Source organism: Staurois parvus, unplaced genomic scaffold (assembly GCF_062004578.1).
Source record: "Staurois parvus isolate SC_StPar_1 unplaced genomic scaffold, SC_StPar_1.0 ptg000022l, whole genome shotgun sequence".
Taxonomy (NCBI): Eukaryota; Metazoa; Chordata; class Amphibia; order Anura; family Ranidae; genus Staurois; species Staurois parvus.
In genome coordinates this window covers 2,458,009-2,484,746 of record NW_028317818.1, presented here as the reverse complement: position 1 = coordinate 2,484,746, position 26,738 = coordinate 2,458,009, and the positions used below count along the sequence as shown (strand labels likewise).

General features: G+C 39.7%; 1 protein-coding gene and 1 long non-coding RNA gene across 2 annotated transcripts in view; one reads left to right on the top strand and one right to left on the bottom strand.

The window, feature by feature from the left end:
- The window catches only part of LOC149472157 (uncharacterized), a 41,646-nt gene extending 15,118 nt beyond the window's left edge, over window positions 1-26,528 (bottom strand). The window contains exon 1 of the long non-coding RNA XR_016315234.1: window positions 24,522-26,528. This is a non-coding gene — a long non-coding RNA (uncharacterized LOC149472157). The remainder of the gene's footprint in view (window positions 1-24,521) is intronic.
- On the top strand, window positions 23,294-26,118 carry LOC149472158 (hemoglobin subunit beta-3-like). The gene is made up of 3 exons (XM_089691708.1): window positions 23,294-23,454; window positions 25,256-25,478; window positions 25,889-26,118. Exons 1-3 carry the CDS (start codon window positions 23,363-23,365, stop codon window positions 26,015-26,017), a joined length of 444 nt encoding a protein of 147 aa, XP_089547834.1. The 5' UTR covers window positions 23,294-23,362; the 3' UTR covers window positions 26,018-26,118.
- Window positions 26,529-26,738: the final 210 nt, after the last annotated feature.

The window sequence follows — 26,738 nt, the reverse complement described above, 5'->3', positions numbered from 1 at the left end:
CTTAGAATTTACCACTATTTTATGTGTTGTAGTTATGGGTGTGGATTGTTTTATATACATAAACACATAGGATATATGCATGTCTACCTAATTCACTTTATTATATGATTTTCTGTGATATTGCATGGCACATGAGAATTTACCACTAGGAAGATTTGGCACAATGCAGCACTGAGTCACTTATACTTATTCTAGGTCAGGGGTGGGCAAACTTTTTGACTTGAGGGCCGCAATGGGTTCATATATTGGACTCGGGGGCCGGACCAAGAGTAGATGAATGATGTGTATGTGTCATCCATAGTAAGTATAGTAATATTCCCCCATAGTAAGCATAGTAATTAATCCCCCAAATAGTAATTCATCCCCATATAGTAATTCATCCCCCATAGTAATTCATCCCCCATATAGTAATCCATCCCCCATATAGTAATCCATCCCCCATAGTAATTCATCCCCCATAGTAATTCATCCCCCATATAGTAATTCATCATCCATAGTAATTCATCCCCCATAGTAATTCATCCCCCATATAGTAATTCATCCCCCATATAGTAATTCATCCCCCACATAGTAATTCATCCCCCATAGTAATTCATCCCCCACATAGTAATTTATCCCCCATAGTAATTCATCCCCCATATAGTGATTCATCCCCCATATAGTAATTCATCCCCCATAGTAATTCATCCCCCATATAGTAATTCATCCCCCATATAGTAATTCATCCCCCATAGTAATTCATCCCCCATATAGTAATTCATCCCCCATAGTAATTCATCCCCCCTATAGTAATTCATCCCCCACATAGTAATTCATCCCCCATAGTAATTCATCCCCCACATAGTAATTCATCCCCCATAGTAATTCATCCCCCATATAGTAATTCATCCCCCATATAGTAATTCATCCCCCATAGTAATTCATCCCCCATATAGTAATTCATCCCCCATATAGTAATTCATCCCCCATAGTAATTCATCCCCCCTATAGTAATTCATTCCCCATATTAATTCATCCCCCACATAGTAATTCATCCCCCACATAGTAATTCATCCCCCACATAGTAATTCATCCCCTATATAGTAATTCATCCCCCATAGTAATTCATCCTCCATATTAATTCATCCCCCATATAGTAATTCATCCCCCATATAGTAATTCATCCCCCATATAGTAATTCATCCCCCATAGTAATTCATGCCCCATATAGTAATTCATCCCCCATAGTAATTCATCCCCCATATAGTAATTCACCCCCATAGTAATTCATCCCCCCTATAGTAATTCATCCCCCTATAGTAATTCATCCCCATATAGTAATTCATCCCCCATATAGTAATTCATCCCCCCTATAGTAATTCATCCCCCATAGTAATTCATCCCCCATAGTAATTCATCCCCCATAGTAATTCATCCCCCATATAGTAATTCATCCCCCATATAGTAATTCACCCCCTATAGTAATTCATCCCCCATATAGTAATTCATCCCCCATATAGTAATTCACCCCCCATAGTAATTCATCCCCCATATAGTAATTCATCCCCCATATAGTAATTCATCCCCCATATAGTAATTCATCCCCCATATAGTAATTCATCCTCCATAGTAATTCATCCCCCCTGTAGTAATTCATCCCCCCTATAGTAATTCGTTCCCCATATTAATTCATCCCCCATATTAAGTCCCCAAGTCCCCCCTGTGTCAATTCACTTACCTTTACTCCGCGCGTTCCTCTCGCCGAATTCCCGCGCCGTTCCGGTGTAGCATGAAAATCTGTCTCCTATGAGGATCTGTCCCCCTCGACGTATCTGCGCATGTGCCAGTTTCAGGCATTAGCAGCCGATCGGCGATCTCCGGCACATGCGCAGATACGTCGAGGGGGACAGATCCTCATTGGAGACAGATTTTCATGCTACACCGGTCTTCAGGGCGGACTGTGAGAGGAGCCTAGCGGGAGCCTAGCTCCGCGGGCCGGATTAAAAGGTCCGATGGGCCGTATACGGCCCCTCGGGCCGTAGTTTGCCCATTGCTGTTCTAGGTGGTACCTCCAGTAATCCTGCCCCAGGGGCAGAGCCTCTGCATCGGGGTCTCTTCCAGCAGGACTGGACCCAGGACTGCTGCTTCTGTCTCAGGCCCCAGACTGTTGATGGGCTCTCCCATAACCTACTAGGCACACCTTCCCAGGGATGGGATGAAATCCGATCAATATTCATTCTGCCCACTCTGTTCTTATTCCCACTATGATTCTACATCAATGTAATAAGCAATCATAGTGTAAAAAAATCATAATCACCTCCTCAGAGCAGTACAGTGTTATTATCGTGATACTGCTCTGCTCTGGTAACAGTGTGTAAAAAAATATTGTTAAAAAATTGTAAAAGTTTTTCTTTTTTACATACTGGGAACAATTCTGTGTCCTTAACAACCGATCAGTCATCAGCTGTCAGCGAGGTTCCCATTTGATTTGATTACAATTTGAGAATTTTGGGGACAAAGCACATATAGACCTACTCTAATGCAAGAGGTCATGGTTATCTGGTGAGTTTTTCAGTGTGGTGGTGGCACAGAAGAAATCACTGATTTAAACTGGTTCAATTTATATGTTTGTTTTGCACAACTTGCACAGAGCACTTTGCACAGTGAAGCTATATACTATACGGAAGAGGATATTTGAAATTTGCACTTTGAATGGACATTTTTAGCACTTTGATGGACAGTTACATTGTGTTGTGAGTAATGTATTTTATTTGTATATGATTTATATTTATATTTAGTTGTAGGAGCACTGTATATTGAGAGTAATATCCATTTGAGAATATATACAGCAGAAAAGTCTGGTGCAATAGAAGTTAACAAGGAGTAGGATAAAGAGTGTCCCCGGGGGGGGGGGGCACATTGAGCTCTAGGTTGGTCATGTGCTGAATTTCAGAGATTTGCCTAATGTGGCACTTGATATGTTTTAACCTTTTTTCAATGTTTTGTGCTCTCTGACAAGGGTAGATGTGGAGCTATGCAGATGGCAGCAAGAAGATTGATACAGCCCTGGCCTAGAGAGGCAGGATCTGGTGGCCTGCTGGAAGACTGTATGTATTCGGTGAGCACAATGAGATCAGGGTCTTTTCCTGGAGAGGAATAGTCCAGCTTGGAGGGGGCAATGTTTGCTGTCATGAGGCCTCAGGTGGGCGACCTGAAGACTAGAGCTGACTGACAGGGGCTGTCTGCTGAAGATCTGGTTAGGTATCAACGAAGTAAGGTGTCACTTGGAAGATGGAAGGAGGCAATCAGCTGTCAATGGGCCTTGTATGAGAAAAAAAACGCTTCAAAGAGATCTTGGGGACTTTTGTGCTTTTGGCACCCTTCTGGTGCTAGAGAGTCAGCTGTGGGTCTAGTTAAAGGGGGGCACTGGCTGGTGTTCTAAAGAGCTTTGTCCATCTAATCTTCTACTTAAGCACTTCAAGTCTGGATACTTTCACCCCCTTCCAGTCCAGGACAAGAGCTGTCACACTTTGAGTGATAATTACAGGCAGTCCCTAACCTACAAACATCCAACATCACACTGGTTCCAAAAACCACTGGGCAGTCATCTTGCTGCTCACCACATGCTGCCACCTACTATCCGGCGGATCTGTCAGCAATCCCACATCAATGCATGGCCAGATAACCCTTCCCAATGCTATCCAAAACATAAAAATAATTTTTTGGCTGCAGTTACACTTAAAATAATGTACTGTACCTGTTTCAACTTACATACAAATTCAACTTAAGAACAAACTTACAGAACTTATCTCGTTCGTAACCGGGGGACTGCCTGTACTTAGTCATGCAACACTGTACCCATATGACATTTTTAGCATTTTTTAAACATATAGAGCTTTCTTTTGGTGGTATTTATTCACCACTGTTTTTAAATTTTTTGCTATATAAATGAAAAAATACTAAAAATGTTGAAAAAAAAATTTTTTTTTGCTTAGTTTTTGTTATAAAATTTTGCAAATAATAAATTAGACAAAAATTTATCATGCTACATTTGAGGGTAAATATAACCCAAAACTGTGTACATTATTTAGTCTGTGTGAAAGTCTACAAACTGACGGGGTATACGTAGATCTGAAAATTGATCAGTTGAGACCCTAAATTTCCGGATGCTGATATGGGGTATGGCAGTGATCAGGACGTTGGTATAAGGTATGGCGGTGATCAGGATTTTGGTATAAGGTACGGCAGAGATCAGGACATAATCACAGCGATAATGTGATCCACCTTGCTTGGATGACACATGGATTACCGAGCTCTGGGGTTTGCGCTCTGTGAGCCACGCAGAAGCATCTGATGAGGGCTGACGTACAGGTACGTTAGCCCATGTCAGCACTGCTTCCCAACCGCCCTAAGTCTATAAATGGACTCTGCTCTTGTAGCTCTAAGAAAGAGATGTACAGTTAACTACTACTACTACCTTAAACTTGAAGTCTACTATTTGCTACAAGCTAAGTCCTCAGGTTGTACACAGTTCTTGTTTTTGGTGTATCCCACTTCATTCTCTCAACCCTATCCAAGTTCTTCAAAAATAAAAACAACAAAAACAACATGACTAGACTGGTCATTGAAGAAACGCATGAATGAGCCTGTGTGCCTGGCTGCAGGGCAAAGCTTGTGGGAAAGACCTGGACAGCATTCCTGCGGCTTCCACAGGGTTAGCGCTACATTTAGATATGCTTTAATAGCCGCAACAACAGCAGCAGCAATAGCAACACTGGCAGCAACAAATTGTTTGTTTACAGTAGAAGACAGAAGTGATTAATAGCAAAGAAAACCACCACAGTGGCACTTCAATAGTTTAAAGATATGTACAGGATCCCTAATCCTTCCTATTTTATACAAAATTAAAAACAAACATTTTGCCTATACATAGACAAAAATACTTTAGACACAACTTCTATGGATGACAAGAACACGTTTATTTTATTTTTGTCTTTTTTTTCTCTGATACAGCAAATTCTTCAACAATCTTTTACCAGTTCAGTTTTAGCTGCGTGGGACCTACAGTAAACAAACTGTAAAATGAACAAACTGTGCAGGAACAGCAACAATGACTTAATCAAATTATACTGGTAGGCAGGCTGTCAATCTGCTGCATTTTTTTTTTTTTTACAGATCATAATGGATTTTTCTGGAACAGTATAAAGTATTAATGATCTCCATGCAGGGAGGGATATGTGAATATCAGTATAAAAGTTCCCTGAGGTTAGCAATAATAAAAAAAAAACATCAACCCAGCAAGTGAACTGCAGCTGCTCGTACACAAGGAGGATTTCAACTTCATTTGATATTAGAAACTTGGTTTGACACCTCACATGACTGGCTTGCCACTGTACTCCTTGTATTGGAGGGACACGGTGGGGAGAAGAAGGGGAGGGGTATGCCTTTATATCAAATATGATTTTCTAGTGAACATGAGGGATGACATTGCTAATGGGGCAAAGGAAGAGGTGGAACGATTGTGGCTGGAGCTTCAAAGAGAAACAAAGAAAACGGGAGTGCATGCTTTTGGTCCCCTAACTTGAAGCATGAGGAGGAGTCAGATCTCCTATCACAGGAATAGCGGCAAGCCAGGGAAATGTTATTATAATGGGGGAGTTCAATTATCCAAATATCAACTGAGCAGAAGGAATTTCTTTCAGCTAAGGCTTATCATTTCTTAAATGTCTTGCAGGACAACTTCATGTGTCAACTGGTGGATGTCATGACTAGAAATAAGGCAGATGCAGAAATAAGGGACAACTTAGAAAACAGATCACAGGATAATTACTTTCAATGTAAATCATAGGAAAAGGAGGCACATGGGTAGTACAAGAACACTGAATTTCAAAACAGCCAACTTTTCTAAACTGTGCTCAATGCTACAAGTTTTTAAATGGGATAAAATTCTAGAAACAATGAACACTGAGGAAAAATGGGAATACTTTAAGAAGATATTAAATAAAGGTATTAGCCAGTGCATTCCAATTGGTGACAGATATAATAGAGAGCTAAGGTTAAACCTGAGTGACAAAATTGTAATGTAAAAAGGCATATAAAAGAGAAAAAATGGCCTTTAGCTAATTTCCTCCTTGCGCTTGCATGGTCTATGATCTCCAGTGTGTTCTTGCCTGTGTTGCTGTGTACAACTCAGTGTGTCTGACTTCTCTTCTGGTTCCTGTTCCTGATTTTTGGCTTCTGACTACGCTGTCTTCTGGTTTCCTGACCATGGCTTGTCTAATTACCATCACTGGCATCCAAACCCTGGCTTCTGTTTTGACTATGTTCCTAATCTACTGTATGTTAAATTTGCTATTTAATTTAAGGTGTGATTTTGACTATAATTTCTGTCTCCGCCTGGTTTATGGTTCCTGACAACAGCTGACTAACCGGAATAGTAGCAGCAGATTGGTGAAAAGCCAGTTTGGAACCAAAATTATAAAAAAAAGGTCAGAGATATATACTGTATCTGGAAACTACAGATCAGTCAGTCTAACACTGGTAATATGTAAACTATTGGAGAGGATGCTAAGGGACTATATCCAAGAATTTGCTGATAAAAACAATATTATTAGCAGTAAACAGCATGGATTTATGAAAGATCATTCTGGCCAGACCAATTTTTTAACATTCTATGAGGAAGTGAGTTGCCAGTTAAATAAAGGAAGGCCTGTGGATGTGGTGTGTCTAGATTTTGCAAAAGCATTTAATACAGTTCCTCATAAATGCTTAATTTAAAAATAGAGTTTTGTTAGCATGGTTATGTACCTTGATAGAAAACTGGTTACATGGGCACATCCAAAGGGTAGTGATAGTGTGTACTCACAATGGTCTGGGGTGGTAAGTGGAGTCCTTTGACGAAAACCGGTTTAATTTATTTATAATTGATATAGAGAATGGCCTAAATAGTTCAATTGCAGTGTTCACTGACAATACAATGTAAGGTGATAACATAGCAGGATACAGAGACTTTACAAGAAGACCTAAAAAAAATAAAGGGGTAAACAACTACATGGCAAAAGAGGTTTATTGATGAAAAATATAAAGTAATGCACTTGGGGGCTAAAAATATAAACGCAAATTACTTGCTAGGGGGAGAGCCTCTGGAGGAATCCAGGATGGAAAAAGATATGGGGGTCCTAGCAGATCACAGGCTCAGCAATGGCATGTAATGCCAACCTGCAGCAAGCAAAGAAAGCAGAATATTAATGAAGTCATCATCATCGAGCAAGGGGATCCCAGTATCATTATGGAATTTTTAGGTTATTGCAATGATAATCCCTTTGGAATTAAATTTACCATGGTTACAGATCCTACCACTTTAACTTTTTTTTTTACTTTGAGCTTTACCATGATCAGTCCGTAATTAAATCTTACACACACTTGAAGCCTACATCAGGCAATTCATATCTCCATAGAAACAGCTGCCATCATCATAAGTGGATCTCCAACATTCCTGTCAGCCAGTTTTGTCAGCTTAAATGCAATTGCAGCACTCTAGCTGACTATCAAGCTCAAAGTGCTATCCTTAAAACAGATTTCTGGAGAAAGGTCATAAGGAAGAGGATATCAATCATGCAATTTTCAAATGTCAGACCTCATATCACTCCCCCAATTCTTCTCCACCCAAGTCAGCTCCATTACCCAGAAAAGGTCCCTTTTTTATCACGCAAATTTAATGACCAACATTGGTCAATCCATAGAATCATTTCCAAAAACTGGGGAATGACCCTAAACTCAAGGACCAGATTCTAGAAGTTCCCAACTTCAAGAACTTCAAGAGAGTACTGAATGTCAAAAGTTGGATAGCCCCCAGTAAAGTGAAGGATAAAAGGTCCTCAGTCTCAGATTGAAATCCCCACCCTCCTTTTACTAAGAGGGATGTTCCAGTGCTGAAAGAAAAAGTGCATGATTTGTGTTCATGTTCAACATGGACAAAATCAATTTACTAATAGGAATGGCCAATCTTATGCCATAGAGGAATTTTTAACACGCTCCTCCAACTTCGTGATATACCTCCTCACCTGCCCCTGTAAACTATGTTATGCAGGCCTTTGTGAACTAGGTTTGGAGAACACAGGCGAAATGTAGAAGATGAAGACCCTGTATCCAGCATTGCCAGACATTTCATACAAAAGTGACTCTTCCAAATTTAGTCACAACCATTCAATCCATATCAGCGGCTCTGGACGAGGGTGAGAGGTTCAAAAAAATTGTGGCCAAGAAACTTACTGAATATTCAAATTAGGTAGTCTTACACTAAATGGTCTAAATGAAGACCTGGTCTAAATGAAAAACTGATGAAGTTAACACCATCATATGATCTGCCCCAATATCTTTCTAAATTTTCCTTTTCAGATCTGATCATTTCTCTTCTTTTGAGACTTGAACCATCTAGGATTTATCATCATATTCAGGTGCACATCACCCTTCACCTACCTCTCCTTCCATTTCAGGTCATCTTATACTATAAAACCTGCTGCTGCTAGCGCAAATCATTATGTAGGTCTTCCCTTACCTAAATATAGCAGCTTTTGTTTCTGATGTTTTCTGGCATAGTTTAAGGTCTCAGGTAATGAATATATTTAATATTATATTTGATACACACCTCAGGCCCTGCAGACTTAGTTATGGACCATAACGTTTTTTATGATTTTTATGGAAAATGACTTTTTTGGAAATGTTCTTAATAAAAATAATATAAGTTTTTAGGATTTATGATCATAATCTCAATATAGACTCCAATGAGGTTTACTCAGTAATTTATTATTCCCACTATTCTTTTTCATTTTAATTCTTTTTGGTTTCACTGCTACTCAATGATATGGGTTTGTTTGTACTTAGCTGTGGTGATCTGGCCTTTTCGGAATGTGTCATCTGTGTTGATGCTATTTCTAACTAGAATGCACATCAGCAGGGGTTAATAGTTAACCCACACTATTCAATCTCCAGAGGTAGGCTATCATGTTAGGCTGTTGTTCTTCTGAAATGTATTCCCCATAGTCACACACATTCACTCCCTTGTGGTGTCATCAGGCTGTTCATCCTCTCCTGCACTGCAAAAAGAATAGTCCTCTCCAGCAAAGCTTCAGTTCCAACACTCCGCTGATCCACCGATCTGCTTGTGCACACAGCAGCTCTAGCTCTTTCACTTCCTGCCATGCTGTTGGATGCTTTGCATCCCGCTCTCCAAGGCACCCATCCACTCTGCACCTTCAGTGGCCACCTTTCCATCCAGCTTCCAGAGGCTCCAGTCATCCATCTGCCTGCGGTCATGGATTACTGCCATCACGATACGCCTGCCTATACTTCACCCTTGTGAGTGCAATATCATATGATTTTAACCATTTTCTAAAAAATTTACTTACTACACTATATTGGTTCCTTTTGTGCCTCTCTCTCTTTCGTATATATCCAAATAGAATATTGGCGTGCATTAAAAAAGGTATTTGCTCGAGAGATAAAACCAAAATTGTACCACTTTACAAAACTTTGGTGTAGCCACATCTTGAGAATGCTGTCCATTTCTGGTCACCAGTCATCAAGAAAGATGTGCTGGAACTGGACAGAGTGCAGAGAAGGGGAACAAAACTAATAAAAGAACAGGAAGACCTCAGTTATGAGCAATGACTATAAGCAATAAACTTATTCTCCCTGGACCAGAGACACTTGAGAGGGCATATAATAGTGATTTACAAAAACCTCAATGGTGATTCTAGCATAAGCAGAAGCTGGTTAACCTTAAACTGCGTAGGGGGGTGCTTTGCTGTCAGAACAGTGTGGATGGGGAACTTACTTCCACAATCGGCAGTATCAGTGGGAAGTGTCAATAGTCTAAAAAAAAACTCTGAGATGGACATCTTAGTGATCCCAGTATACAGAGATATAAAAAATGGTATCAACATACACACCCAGGCACAGACTGACAACTCTTGGGGCCACCGGGCAATAGGGGATCATGGGGCCCCTGTGTCCTTGCCCAAACTCAAAAAAGCCTATGAAAAAGGTACAAGGGGCATCTCATGGGGCCCTCTACTGACCCCGGGCCCTCGGGCAGTGCCCGAGTTTCCAAATGGTCAGTCCGCCTCTGTACACACCCATCCACACCCACACTTGTTGAACTGGATGAATTGGTGTCTTTATTCAACCTTACCAACTATGTAACTTTGTAACTTCAGCAAAAAAGTACAGTAACATACAAAATGTTACTAACACATCATCATGGATTAAACATTTTATATGCTACTGTGCTCCTTTGCTGAGTGCCTGAAATCTTTGCTACTAATCTTTCATCATCTATGAGGGCATTAAGGCAGTGACTTTGTGTTAAGTGAAAAATAAGTAAAAAAGAAACATTTCTCAAAAGTTCTGTGTGATGGATTCAACCTACTGTAAATATTGAATATATAATTTCATTTCAGTCTAGGTTAAATATATCACACAGAATCTCTAAGAAATGCTCAGTTTTTACATATATTTCAAGGTGAGGAACTTGTTCTGTTCAAACCGTTGACATACCCCTCAAGCCTCAAGGTTTTAGTTTTTTGAGATTTGAAACTGATTATTAAATCTTAGAACATGTAAATGTACAGTATGTGCTTGTGATCTGTCACCTAACATACACCAAATAACACATGAAATTTCTGCCTACTGCTGGATACTGAGGTTTTTATATGTGGCATGTGCCAGGCATTACACCCTTAATAAGTAAATTGTACATAAGGTGGGCAAGCTGTATTCTGGGTAAAGATGGCTTGATTAGGATTATAAGAAGGTGCATAAATGTGGCAAGAGATATACATACACATGCTTCAAAAATGGCTGCAGAACCATGACTTGCTCAATACATTCATACATTAATACAAAGCAAGATATTTAGAAGTTATGAACCTATGTGAATTTCCTATTTCCTAAATAAAATCTTTTATTATACAACCTGCCTCTGCACACCATGAAATCATAGGTATATGTAGAAAATGCAGAAGGAGGACAGATCAACTAATTTATTCCTCAGGCAGAGAGTGGAAATAAAGGTGTCCATTTATGAAAGAGAGAAAAGCCCAGATCCTGATGATCACAGCTCATCTCTCAGGTGTGCTAGTTTAGGAAGCTGAGGTGAGGAACAAAGAACATTTTCTTCACTTCTCATCACAGGACACACCTTTCTGTCATTCACTTTTACAGAGGAGGCCGGAGAGATCTGAAAAATCTCTGTAAAATATCTCTGTCCCAGATAGGGTTGCCACCTCATCCCTTTAAAACCAAACACACACTAGTTACACAGATTCTGTGGCCAATTAAGGTGGTAATTAAATTCACTTTGTAACGGAACCCCGACTGTACTAGGGTATTTCCGTTAGACTCCCACTTCCCTGTCCGAACACAGATCCACGGACACCACCGCTGACCATACAAGACAAGACAGCACCAGACGAGAAGGAAACCAAAAAAAAGACTGCTTTATTTTAACACAGATACAAGATACTGTATATGCACAGGGCGGGGCAATACATTTAGTAACAAGAGACACACAGCAGACACCCCCCACCAAGCCAATACACAAACACATACATCCCATAATAGTTTGCTCCCAAGCAAGACACACAATAGAACAATGGGACAACCACATGGCATTAAACAATTACGAACCCCCCACCTATACATGTCTACACAATAGCAGGACATTCCACTCTGTACCCTTAGCATGCACAGGGTGATTTACACGTAAGAGGGATATGGGGAGCTGAGACAGGGGTCACCCCACCTCTCTAAAGGGGGCTGTATTCCATGGGCCCCCCACCCAAAGTGATTCCCTCACACACTTTGTGCCTTATCTTCATTAAATTAACCTCAGAACCTGTATAATTAATATGTGTTCGGTTTTCAAGGGATGAGGTTGAAAGCCTAGTCCCAGATTCCTCAGCGCAAGAAGCTGGGTAAGAAGCTACTGTGATGTAAGGAAGAATGCTTCTTTCTTCCTAATATCAGTACCAGCGGGCAGCGGGGCTAAACATTGATATAAATTATAAATACATATGTTTATGTATGTATATATGTATATTTGTGTTTTATGTATACTGTACAGTATATATATACAGTTGTGTTCAAAATAATAGCAGTGTGTTGAAAAAAGTGAATAAAGCTCAAAATCCTTCTAATAGCTTTTATTTCCATACACACAAATGCATGGGGAACACTACACATTCAATTCCAAATCAAAACATGAAGAAAAATATATCAAATTAAATCAAATAGCAGTGTTTGTATTCTTCTTTGCAAACTCAAACATTCACTATATAAATTGAAAAATGTTTAAAGATTTTGCTTTCCTTTGAATCACTTAATTAATATTTAGTTGTATAAGCACTGTTTCTGAGAACTGCTGTACATCTGTGTTGCATGGAGTAAACCAGCTTCTGGCACCTGTGAACAGGTATTCCGGCCCAAGATGATTGGACTACATTCCACCGTTCTTCTCTATTTCTTGGTTTTGCCTCAGAAACTGCATTTTTGATGTCACCCCACAAGTTTTCTATTGGATTAAGATCCGGGGATTGGGCTGGCCACTCCATAACGTCAATCTTGTTGGTCTGGAACCAAGATGTTGCACGTTTACTGGTGTGTTTGGGGTCGCTGTCTTGTTGGAACACCCATTTCAAGGGCATTTCCTCTTCAGCATAAGGCAGCATGACCTCTTCAAGTATTCTGATGTATTCAAACTGATCCATGATCCCTGGTATGCGATAAATAGGCCCAACACCATAGTATGAGAAACATCCCCATATCATGATGCTTGCGCAACCATGCTTCACTGTCTTCACAGTGAACTGTGGCTTGAATTCAGTGTTTGGGGGTCGTCTGACAAACTGTCTCCGGCCACTAGAACCAAAAAGACAATCTTACTTTTATCAGTCCACAAAATGTTGTGCCATTTTTCTTTAGGCCAGTCAATGTGCTCTTTGGCAAATTGTAACCTCTTCAGCACATGTTTTTTTTTCAACAGTGGGACTTTACGGGGGCTTCTTGCAGATAGCTTGGCTTCACATAGGCGTCTTCTAATTTTAACAGTACTCACAGGTAACTTTAGACCATCTGTGATCTTCCTGGAGCTGATTGTTGGCTGAGTCCTTGCCATTTTGGCTATTCTTCTATCCATTCGAATGGTAGTTTTTCGCTTTCTTCAACGTCTTTCAGGTTTTGGTTGCCATTTGAAAGCATTTGCGATCATTTTAGCTGAGCAGCCTATCATTTTCTGCACTTCTTTATATGTTTTCCCCTCTCCAATCAACTTTTTAATCAAGGTACGCTGTTCTTCTGAACAATGTCTGGAACGACCCATTTTCCTCAGAATTTCAGAGAGAAATGCAGTGTAACCAGCATGTACAACATTTGCTGCCTTCCTTCCTTAAATAAGGGCAATAATTGCCACCTGTTTTTCAAAGAATGAATGACCTCACTAATAGAACTCCACACTGCTATTATTTTGAACATGCCCCTTTCAATTAGTGATTCAATTACACAGAATCAGCAGCATGCATGTCATGACTGTTGGGTCTGTTGGATTTCTATTACTCTACTACACCTCCTAGTAAATTATTTGCCATGTAGAAATATAATTTCTACCAAAAACAGTGATTGATCAGGTTAGTGATGTCTGACTGCTATTATTTTGAACACAACTGTATATATACACACACACATACAGTATAGCTGTTCAATGTGAATTGTTTTTGCATATTTGCGTCATGTACATTTTAAGAGGTAATATTTAGACTTCCAAAAATATATACATGAGGTAAATGGTCAAATGGTACTGCATACCTTAAATTGATCTTAAAAAGCTCTCATCCATGGTGCTCTGCACAAGTTGACCCATAAATTCTTATGGGATCCTTTCTCGAGAAGATCTAAGGGTCAGCAGACTGGGAATTGATAGAAGAGCCAGGGCCCTTTAATTAATTACTAAGACCTGCTAGTGTATTCAATTGTAATTATACTCAACAAGGAGGTGGCCCCAGGTCTTCAGCATTTTTCATTGTAGCTGAGATTAGTTTTAAAAGTAATCTCAACCAGCATGTTTGTGCATTTATATGGTACATATACTGCTCAGTGAATTGTGTCATCCTGTCATGGCTATGCTATCCTACATTTTATTGATTCCTAAAACACCAAACTATTTGTATTAATTCATTTTAAAGTGACACTAAACTCTGGTTTAAAAAAAATAAATCTGTTCAAGCATGTGTTCTTAAAGCTTGAGGTGATTGTAGCCGTATTAGTGCATTTGCGACAGGAACAATTGAGTACTGTCCGTGATACTTTTTTTATTTGCACTAACATACAATTTTGAGGACAAGCTTTCGGGGAATGTCCCCTTCTTCAGGTCTAAGCAGTACTGCTTAGACCTGAAGAAGGGGACATTCCCCAAAAGCTTGTCCTCAAAATTGTGTTAGTCCAAATAAAAAAAGTATCACGGACAGTACTCAATTGTTCCTGTTCTTAAAGCTGAACTCCAGATTTTAGTGAACTTTAAAGAGCTGTCTTTTATATCAAAGTATTTATTTTACTAACAGATGCAGTAGCTGTGTATGGTGTATATAACTTCCCAACCCACTTCTGGAACAAAATCAATTTGGACTGAGCCCTCTGCTCTATGGTCATCAGTAGAGATGAGCGAATCGAACCAGGCGAACCGGAATTCGAGTCGAATTTCAGGAAATATTCGATTCGCGGCGAAACCGAAATTTTGCCTACTTCGGGTGCGCGAATCGAACATTTCCCGATCAGCCGGCAAAAGTGTCCCTGCAGTGAGCTCTGCTATTTCTGACAGTTCTCTGACAGAAGGAACACATGTTTAGCGGTTGAAACATTGTATCTATTAGTTTACATTTAGGATACAGATGTTTCAACCACTGTTCATGTGAAGAAGCTGTGAGAGAACTGTCAGAAATAGAGGAACTCTGCACATACACTTTTTGCCGGCTTGGAATTATTCTTCTTTTCATCCTACTTCTTCTTCTTCTTCATCTTCATCCTCAGAAGAAGAGGATGAGGATGAGGATGAAGAAGAAGAAGAAGAAGAAGTAGGATGAAAAGAAGAATAATTCCAAGCCGGCAAAAAGTGTATGTGCAGAGTTCCTCTATTTCTGACAGTTCTCTCACAGCTTCTTCACATGTACAGCGGTTGAAACATCTGTATCCTAAATGGAAACTAATAGATACAATTTGTATCTATTAGTTTCCATTTAGGATACAGATGTTTCAACCGCTGTACATGTGAAGCAGCTGTGAGAGAACTGTCAGAAATAGAGGAACTCTGCACATACACTTTTTGCCGGCTTGGAATTATTCTTCTTTTCATCCTACTTCTTCTTCTTCTTCTTCTTCTTCATCCTCATCCTCATCCTCTTCTTCTGAGGATGAGGATGAGGATGAAGAAGAAGAAGAAGCAGTAGGATGAAAATAAGAATAATTCCAAGCCGGCAAAAAGTGTATGTGCAGAGTTCCTCTATTCTGCAGATACACTTAGAGGAGCTCTGCACATACACTTTTTGCCTGTTTGGAATTAATCTTATTTTCATCCTACTTCTTCTTCTTCTTCTTCTTCTTTATCCTCATCCTCAGAAGAAGAAGAAGAGGATGAAGAAGAGGAAGAAGAAGTAGGATGAAAATAAGAATAATTGCAAGCCGGCAAAAAGTGTATGTGCAGAGTTCCTCTATTCTGCAGATACACTTAGAGGAGCTCTGCACATACACTTTTTGCCGGCTTGGAATTAATCTTATTTTCATCCTACTTCTTCTTCTTCTTCTTCTTCTTCATCCTCATCCTCATCCTCAGAAGAAGAAGAAGAGGATGAGGATGAGGATGAAGAAGAAGAAGAAGAAGTAGGATGAAAATAAGAATAATTCCAAGCCGGCAAAAAGTGTATGTGCAGAGCTCCTCTAAGTGTATCTGCAGAGCTCCTCTAAGTGTATCTGCAGAATAGAGGAACTCTGCACATACACTTTTTGCCGGAAACCGCTGTATGGAGGGAATGTCATGGAACTGTCAGAAATAGACTATTAATGACAGTTCTGGGACTGTCCTTCCATACAGCGGTTGAAACATTGTATGTATTTGTTTCCATAAATGGATCCATTTATGGAAACAAATACATACAATGTTTCAACCGCTGTATGGAAGGACAGTCCCAGAACTGTCAGAAATAGTCTATTTCTGACAGTTCTATGACATTCCCTCCATACAGCGGTTGAAACAGCTGTATGGAGTGAATGTCCCAGAACTGTCAGAAATAGACTATTTATGACAGTTCTGGGACATTCACTCCATACAGCGGTTGAAACATTGTATCTATTTTTTTCCATAAATGACATTCTGCAGATACACTTAGAGGAGCGCTGCAGATACACTTTTTGCCGGCTTGGAATTATTCTTATTTTCATCCTACTTCTTCTTTTTCTTCTTATGAGGATGAGGATGAAGAAGAAGAAGTAGGATGAAAATAAGATTAATTCCAAGCCGGCAAAAAGTGTATCTGCAGCGCTCCTCTAAGTGTATTTGCAGAATGTCATTTATGGAAAAAAATAGATACAATGTTTCAACCGCTGTATGGAAGGACAGTCCCAGAACTGTCATAAATAGTCTATTTCCGACAGTTCTGGGACATTCACTCCATACAGCTGTTTCAACCGCTGTATGGAGGGAATGTCATAGAACTGTCAGAAATAGACTAATAATGACAGTTCTGGGACTGTCCTTCCATACAGCGGTTGAAACATTGTATGTATTTGTTTCCATAAATGGATCCATTTATGGAAACAAATACATACAATGTTTCAACCGCTGTATGGAAGGACAGTCCCAGAACTGTCATTAATAGTCTATTTCTGACAGTTCCATGACATTCCCTCCATACAGCGGTTGAAACAGCTGTATGGAGTGGATGTCCCAGAACTGTCAGAAATAGACTATTTCTGACAGTTCTGGGACAATCACTCCATACAGCTGTTTCAACCGCTGTATGGAGGGAATGTCATGGAACTGTCAGAAATAGACTATTAATGACAGTTCTGGGACTGTCCTTCCATACAGCGGTTGAAACATTGTATGTATTTGTTTCCATAAATGGATCCATTTATGGAAACAAATACATACAATGTTTCAACCGCTGTATGGAAGGACAGTCCCAGAACTGTCAGAAATAGTCTATTTCTGACAGTTCTATGACATTCCCTCCATACAGCGGTTGAAACAGCTGTATGGAGTGAATGTCCCAGAACTGTCAGAAATAGACTATTTATGACAGTTCTGGGACATTCACTCCATACAGCGGTTGAAACATTGTATCTATTTTTTTCCATAAATGACATTCTGCAGATACACTTAGAGGAGCGCTGCAGATACACTTTTTGCCGGCTTGGAATTATTCTTATTTTCATCCTACTTCTTCTTTTTCTTCTTATGAGGATGAGGATGAAGAAGAAGAAGTAGGATGAAAATAAGATTAATTCCAAGCCGGCAAAAAGTGTATCTGCAGCGCTCCTCTAAGTGTATTTGCAGAATGTCATTTATGGAAAAAAATAGATACAATGTTTCAACCGCTGTATGGAAGGACAGTCCCAGAACTGTCATAAATAGTCTATTTCCGACAGTTCTGGGACATTCACTCCATACAGCTGTTTCAACCGCTGTATGGAGGGAATGTCATAGAACTGTCAGAAATAGACTAATAATGACAGTTCTGGGACTGTCCTTCCATACAGCGGTTGAAACATTGTATGTATTTGTTTCCATAAATGGATCCATTTATGGAAACAAATACATACAATGTTTCAACCGCTGTATGGAAGGACAGTCCCAGAACTGTCATTAATAGTCTATTTCTGACAGTTCCATGACATTCCCTCCATACAGCGGTTGAAACAGCTGTATGGAGTGAATGTCCCAGAACTGTCAGAAATAGACTATTTCTGACAGTTCTGGGACAATCACTCCATACAGCTGTTTCAACCGCTGTATGGAGGGAATGTCATGGAACTGTCAGAAATAGACTATTAATGACAGTTCTGGGACTGTCCTTCCATACAGCGGTTGAAACATTGTATGTATTTGTTTCCATAAATGGATCCATTTATGGAAACAAATACATACAATGTTTCAACCGCTGTATGGAAGGACAGTCCCAGAACTGTCAGAAATAGTCTATTTCTGACAGTTCTATGACATTCCCTCCATACAGCGGTTGAAACAGCTGTATGGAGTGAATGTCCCAGAACTGTCAGAAATAGACTATTTATGACAGTTCTGGGACATTCACTCCATACAGCGGTTGAAACATTGTATCTATTTTTTTCCATAAATGACATTCTGCAGATACACTTAGAGGAGCGCTGCAGATACACTTTTTGCCGGCTTGGAATTATTCTTATTTTCATCCTACTTCTTCTTTTTCTTCTTATGAGGATGAGGATGAAGAAGAAGAAGTAGGATGAAAATAAGATTAATTCCAAGCCGGCAAAAAGTGTATCTGCAGCGCTCCTCTAAGTGTATTTGCAGAATGTCATTTATGGAAAAAAATAGATACAATGTTTCAACCGCTGTATGGAAGGACAGTCCCAGAACTGTCATAAATAGTCTATTTCCGACAGTTCTGGGACATTCACTCCATACAGCTGTTTCAACCGCTGTATGGAGGGAATGTCATAGAACTGTCAGAAATAGACTAATAATGACAGTTCTGGGACTGTCCTTCCATACAGCGGTTGAAACATTGTATGTATTTGTTTCCATAAATGGATCCATTTATGGAAACAAATACATACAATGTTTCAACCGCTGTATGGAAGGACAGTCCCAGAACTGTCATTAATAGTCTATTTCTGACAGTTCCATGACATTCCCTCCATACAGCGGTTGAAACAGCTGTATGGAGTGAATGTCCCAGAACTGTCAGAAATAGACTATTTCTGACAGTTCTGGGACAATCACTCCATACAGCTGTTTCAACCGCTGTATGGAGGGAATGTCATGGAACTGTCAGAAATAGACTATTAATGACAGTTCTGGGACTGTCCTTCCATGCAGCGGTTGAAACATTGTATGTATTTGTTTCCATGTATCTGCAGCGCTCCTCTAAGTGTATCTGCAGAATGTCATTTATGGAAAAAAATAGATACAATGTTTCAACCGCTGTATGGAGTGAATGTCCCAGAACTGTCATAAATAGTCTATTTCTGACAGTTCTGGGACATTCACTCCATACAGCTGTTTCAACCGCTGTATGGAGGGAATGTCATAGAACTGTCAGAAATAGACTATTAATGACAGTTCTGGGACTGTCCTTCCATACAGCGGTTGAAACATTGTATGTATTTGTTTCCATAAATGGATCCATTTATGGAAACAAATACATACAATGTTTCAACCGCTGCATGGAAGGACAGTCCCAGAACTGTCATTAATAGTCTATTTCTGACAGTTCCATGACATTCCCTCCATACAGCGGTTGAAACAGCTGTATGGAGTGAATGTCCCAGAACTGTCAGAAATAGACAGAAACTGTCACAGAACTGTCCTTCTTCTCATCCTTCTTCTTCTCATCCTTCTTCTCATCCTTCTTCTCATCCTTCTCCTTCTTCTCATCCTTCTCCTTCTTCTCATCCTTCTCCTTCTCCTTCTTCTCATCCTTCTCCTTCTCCTTCTTCTCATCCTTCTCCTTCTTCTCATCCTTCTCCTTCTCCTTCTTCTCATCCTTCTCCTTCTCCTTCTTCTCATCCTTCTCCTTCTCCTTCTTCTCATCCTTCTCCTTCTCCTTCTTCTCATCCTTCTCCTTCTCCATCTTCTCATCCTTCTCCTTCTTCTCATCCTTCTCCTTCTTCTCATCCTTCTCCTTCTCCATCTTCTCATCCTTCTCCTTTTCCTTCTTCTCATCCTTCTCCTTCTGCTTCTCCTTCTCCTTCTCCTTCTCCTTCTTCTCATCCTTCTCCTTCTTCTCATCCTTCTCCTTCTTCTCATCCTTCTCCTTCTCCTTCTTCTCATCCTTCTCCTTCTTCTCATCCTTCTCCTTCTTCTCATCCTTCTCCTTCTTCTCATCCTTCTCCTTCTCCTCATCCTTCTCCTTCTTCTCATCCTTCTCCTTCTCCTTCTTCTCATCCTTCTCCTTCTCCTTCTTCTCATCCTTCTCCTTCTCCATCTTCTCATCCTTCTCCTTCTCCTTCTTCTCATCCTTCTCCTTCTTCTCATCCTTCTCCTTCTCCTTCTTCTCATCCTTCTCCTTCTTCTCATCCTTCTCCTTCTCCTCATCCTTCTCCTTCTCCTTCTTCTCATCCTTCTCCTTCTCCTTCTTCTCATCCTTCTCCTTCTCCTTCTTCTCATCCTTCTCCTTCTCCTTCTTCTCATCCTTCTCCTTCTTCTCATCCTTCTCCTTTTCTTTCCTCATCTCCAAGGGCATTTAAATTAAAGGTACAGTGTTCTGCACTAATTTAAAGGCTCTCTGAAGCCTAGAAACCCTTTTTATAAGTCATCTTCGTAGCGAAGAAATTCGCATCGAATCGAATTTCACACTGGAATTCGCCGAATCAGCCGAATCGAATTTTTGAGAAATTCGCTCATCTCTAGTCATCAGTCGAGCAAGCCACGCATTATACAGTGGGGATCGAAAGTTTGGGCACCCCAGCTAAAAATTTGTATTAATGTGCATAAAGAAGCCAAGGAAAGATGGAAAAATCTCCAACAGGCATCAAATTACAGATTAGACATTCTTAGAATATGTCAACAAAAGTTAGATTTTATTTCCATCATTTACACTTTCAAAATAACAGAAAACAAAAAAATGGCGTCTGCAAAAGTTTGGGCACCCTGCAGAATTTATAGCATGCACTGCCCCCTTTGCCAAGCTGAGACCTGCCAGTGTCATGGATTGTTCTCAATCATCGTCTGGGAAGACCAGGTGATGTCAATCTCAAAGGTTTTAAATGCCCAGACTCATCTGACCTTGCCCCAACAATCAGCACCATGGGTTCTTCTAAGCAGTTGTCTAGAAAACTGAAACTGAAAATAGTTGACGCTCACAAAGCTGGAGAAGGCTATAAGAAGATAGCAAAGCGTTTTCAGATGTCAATATCCTCTGTTCGGAATGTAATTAAGAAATGGCAGTCATCAGGACCAGTGGAAGTTAAAGCAAGATCTGGAAGACCAAGAAAAATATCAGACAGGACAGCTCGCAGGATTGTGAGAAAAACAATTCAAAACCCACGTTTGACTGCACGATCCCTCCAGAAAGATCTGGCAGACACTGGAGTTGTGGTACACTATTCCACTATAAAGAGATACTTGTACAAATATGGTCTTCATGGAAGAGTCATCAGAACAAAACCTCTTCTACGTCCTCACCACAAAAATCATCGTTTGAACTTTGCAAATGAACATATAGACAAGCCTGATGCATTTTGGAAACAAGTTCTGTGGACCGATGAGGTTAAAATTGAACTTTTTGGCTGGAATGAGCAAAGGTACATTTGGAGAAGAAGGGGCACAGAATTTAACGAAAAGAACCTCTGTCCAACTGTTAAGCATGGGGTTGGATCAATCATGCTTTGGGGTTGTGTTGCAGCCAGTGGCACAGGGAACATCTCACGAGTAGAAGGAAAAATGGATTTAATAAAATTTCAGCAAATTTTGGATGGTAACTTGATGCCATCTGTGAAAAAGCTGAAGTTAAAGAGAGGATGGCTTCTACAAATGGATAATGATCCTAAACACACCTCGAAATCCACGGGGGATTACATCAAGAGGCGTAAACTGAAGGTTTTGCCATGGCCTTCACAATCTCCTGACCTCAACATCATTGAAAATCTATGGATAGACCTTAAAAGAACAGTGCATGACAGACAGCCCAGAAATCTCAAAGAACTGGAAGACTTTTGTAAGGAAGAATGGGCAAAGATACCTCAAACAAGAATTGAAAGACTCTTGGCTGGCTACAAAAAGCGTTTACAAGCTGTGATACTTGCCAAAGGGGGCAGTGCATGCTATAAATTCTGCAGGGTGCCCAAACTTTTGCAGACGCCATTTTTTTGTTTTCTGTTATTTTGAAAGTGTAAATGATGGAAATAAAATCTAACTTTTGTTGACATATTCTAAGAATGTCTAATCTGTAATTTGATGCCTTTTGGAGATTTTTCCATCTTTCCTTGGCTTCTTTATGCACATTAATACAAATTTTTAGCTGGGGTGCCCAAACTTTCGATCCCCACTGTATGTGCTATACCTGCATTGATAATTTGCAGTGGGATGCCTGTATCCTAACATAAAACTGCAGTGTTTTCAGGTGCTAGTATTTTCGTTAAGCAATTTACTGAAATAACTGAACGAAGATTGTATAGATTAGGTCCTAACTTTGTTTTTCTCATTTTGGTTGGAAAACAGAATGCCTAATTCCCTAAAAGATTTTTTGCTATCTTTGTCTCATTGGGGAGATTCTTCTTCACATCCTGTCCTGTAGACACAAAAGGAAGTAAGAGGAAAGGTCTCCAAAGTGAGGGAAATCCCCACTCAGACAGTTGTCATTGTACCAAATATAGAGGGTAATTCTGCCTAATAATGACCCAGCAATAAAAACCTAACAGAGGTTCAAATCCTTCCACGGTCTATCCAAAAAATGTTGGTTTTAGATATACCTTTTGAAGCATTATTATGAATATTTGGCAAAAAGTATATTTCTGCATTATTATAACCTTGCTATTAGAAATGACTAATACTGTATATAGAAAGTATGTACCTAAAACATAGGTGAACCCAATATTTTATGTGTATACATTTCAATAATATTCAATACATTTCTTTAAAATAAGTGTATTTTCAGAACTACTAAGCAACCAAGCTTGATGGTGATATCATCATGATCCTATCTACCTAAACATCAACACTATGGTGACCTGAGAGTATACGTCCTATGTGTAATACCTGTAACACATAAAATCTGTTGACATGAAAGACATCTGTAAAAATTTGGTGCTCTGTATCAAGAATTTTATCTGTTGCACAGCTGTTTATTTCTTATCTGCTTTTAACGTATGCATGGTGAGACCATGTTCTGTGCGATCAGCATAATCATATGTAGACATAGAAAATAAGTTATGAACAAGGCAATGATATAAAACAGCATAGTCAGTTATATGATTCACTTATCAGTTTAAAGGAGATACAATACTATGACAAAGCACAAATGAAATGTAGGCGTGACCAACAAAGCACCCTATAAATAAAATGGGGACAAATTTATCCCTACCATCTACTTCTTAAATCAGAAGCAGGAGCTACTCACATCTGACTCAATCCACCATCATGGTTCAGTGGACTGCTGAAGAGAAGTCTGCCATCCAGTCTGTGTGGCAGAAGGTCGATGTTGAACAGGATGGACATGAAGCACTTAGCAGGTATAACAATTTCACTTGGTGTTGCTACTTTTTCATTATTTCTCTACTATGTTGTCACCTTCTAACCCAAATCATTTAACAGTCTTGCATTTCTAAGGCTTCAAATTGCAACATGCAGTTTAACTTATATAAAATATTTTTGACACTATATTGAATCAGATTTGGGTTTGCATAACAAGGCACTACGTAAAGTCAAATCAAATAGTTTTCCCTAATTATTGCATATTTTACACCTTTTATTGTTTTTCCAGTCATTGTGACAGTGAATTAGAAGAATAGAAAGTGATGGGAAAGTATAGATATGGATGGTGTGGAGAGGAATAATTTATTTACTTCTGTCTGTGTCCCAGGTAGGTGTAACCACCTTACATTTGTTCTGGTCACCGTTGTCACCTAGAGTGAAAACGAGAGAAAACCCCAAATCATGAGTTGCCACCAGAACAGGAGTGGAAAGGAATTCTTCTAATGGCAATGCAAATTCTGGTGACAACAGTCTAAGAGGGGATTTTCACCATTAGAGAGAAATTTCCTCTCACTTCCTGTTGCGGCTATGGGACAAGAAGTGAAAGGAAATCTCTCCAACTACTCTGGCTTATTATGGTAACCTATGCAATTATTTTAATCAAAATAATACTTTGCCAGAATTTTACCAAAAAGATACAGGTCATGTATTTATCTTTACTGATGTTTCTTTCTGAAAACATGATAAATACTTCTAATTTTATCTATTTTTCTTTCTTAAACTGATATTTAAAGGCAATTGAAATTAGAAGCCAGGAGAGAGTCTTAATTGTGCTTTTGAGGGAGAGCAGTGCTGGAGATAAATAGATAAACATGAGAAGATATAGGTCAGGAAGAGGACATGGATGGGGGAAAAGGAGATGGGGGAAGGGGGTGAAAAGGGGATGGGGGGAAGGGTGTGGGGGGGAGGGGGTATAAGGGGGTATTATGGAATGTGTATATGTGAATTATTTTTATAAATATGTTGTTCTTTTTATACTGGAAAATCAAATAAAAGTTAAATTTAAAAAAGAAGCAATAAAAAAAAAACAGCACGTTATATTTACCTGTTCTGTGCAGTGGTTTTGCACAGAGCAGCCCCAATCATCCTCCTCTCAGGTCCGCTGCTGGTGCTCCCAACCCCTTCCTCCTGCCAAGTGTCCCCAGAGCAAGTAGCTGGTGGCACCCAAGCAGGCTCACTCCTGAGCTGCTGCTCTGCATGTCCATTCATACACATAGCTGTGGCATGGCCCCCTTCCCCCCTCTTTCCTCATTGGCTCACTGGCTGTGATTGACAGCAGTGGGAGCCAATGGCTCCCACTGCTGTCTCAGCCAATGAGGAGGGAGAGTCCCTGGAGAGCTGAGGCTCTCTCATGCACATCACTGGATCTTGATGGGGCTCAGGTAAGTATTTGGGGGGGAGCTAGGAGGGCTGCTGTACACAAAAGGTTTTTTACCTTCATATATAGAATGCATGAAGGTAAAAAACCCTGAGTCTTTACAACCACTTTAAGATGTGACTTCCTGCAATATACATACTGTAATAAATATTTGTTTTGAAAGTAACATATATCTTTACACAGTGTAATAACATAATATTTATTTGTTATTCGTATCATTGCACACATACAAGAAAGTAATAACTGGTACAAGGCCACAGGTACATACTAGTTAGTCATACATGTCATACAGGTACTGCATCATACCCATGAAGTTGTATTTATTTATTGCTGATGTATATATGTTTGAAGGTTCCTGGTGGAATCTATTATTTAAACATGTTTTCTTCTATTTTTCCTAGGCTGTTTCAAGTCTACCCCTGGACCCAGAGGTATTTCAGCTCCTTTGGAGATCTCTCTAACCCAACTGCAATTGCTGGTAATCCTAAGGTGCACGCACATGGCAAGAAGGTTCTAGGAGCTGTTGGCAATGCCGTCCAACACCTGGACAACGTGAAGGGTGCTCTGCAAAAGCTCAGTATAGAACATGCCAACGAGCTGCATGTGGATCCTGTGAACTTTAGGGTATTGATCTTAATATTTTAATTAACACTGGGCTTAATTGTCATCTTTGTAATGATATTTAAAGGGTAACTAAATCCAAACTTTGTTCATTTCGAAGAGTAGGGAATAGCTAAAAACCAAGGCTTTTTTTTTTTTGCTGTTTGTGTCTCATGGAGGAGATTTACACATGCTTCCTGTCTTAGAGACAAAAAAGGAAATATGCACACACAGCAATATAAAAGAATTATAGGGGTACTAACACTTTCACACTCCATCTAAAGTTAAAATAATAGTAGTAGTCAATAGTAGTCCACATCTTTGCTTTGGGGGTAACTAAAAAACTGTTATATATTACTATTTTTCTAATTAAATAATATGATAAAGTAATGATTTGCATAAATACTAACAAAATGTTTTTCTTTTTTGTGTAGCGTCTTGGAGAAGTATTGGTTGTTGTCCTGGCTGCCAAACTGGGAAATGCCTTTACTCCTCAAATCCAGCATGCATGGGAGAAGTTCACTGCTGTCCTGGTTGATGGTCTTAGCCACAGCTATCACTAAACTACAACATGAACACAAAACAACATAGTTTTCACTGAGACTGTGTATTAATGTTTGTACCATCTGCAGCACATTTAATAAAAAAAAAGCTTGAAAAAGTTCCCTCCTGTATGGTCATAGTTATTTGTAAATGCTGTATTAACAATGTTACCTGTAAATGAAAATAGAATTGTTTGGTGTATTTCCTAGTTAGGTTAACTGATTTTACAGGACAAAGATAAAGAGTTTGGATTGAATTTTCAAAAATGCTATAGTGATATTAAAAGGTTCAGATTTTTTTTCTTTTACATAACAAACATGTAATACTTACTTAGAAGAGGGTGCCTCCATCTACGTGTAGTGATTAATTAATACATACCTGCTCTGTGCAATGGTTTTACACAGCGCAGCCCTTATTCTCCTCTTTTCTGGTACCCCTCAGGTGCTCCTGGCTCCTCCCCCCTTCTGAGTGCCCCCAGAGCAATCTGCTTGTGCTCTATGAGACACACAGAGCATGGCTCAGCCCTGCCTCCATTCCCTCTTCACTTGCTGTGAATGACAGCAACAGGAGCCAATGGCTCTCGCTGCTCTGACTCAGCCAATGAGGAGGGAGAGACCTGGGTGAGCTGCTGCTTGTGTAATTATTAGGGGGGGCCGAGGGGGCAGCTGCACACTTAAGGATTGTTAACTTCATGCCTCGAATGCACGAAGGTGAAAAACCTTCAGTCTCTACAACCACTCT

What these genes read in the sequence shown, in the direction of transcription:
- LOC149472158 (XM_089691708.1), top strand. Translation starts at nt 23,363, where the DNA reads ATGGTTCAGTGGACTGCTGAAGAGAAGTCTGCCATCCAGTCTGTGTGG. An exon ending in GGACATGAAGCACTTAGCAG is followed by an intron (nt 23,455 to 25,255) that starts GTATAACAATTT and finishes TATTTTTCCTAG; the next exon opens with GCTGTTTCAAGTCTACCCCT. An exon ending in TGGATCCTGTGAACTTTAGG is followed by an intron (nt 25,479 to 25,888) that starts GTATTGATCTTA and finishes TTTTTTGTGTAG; the next exon opens with CGTCTTGGAGAAGTATTGGT.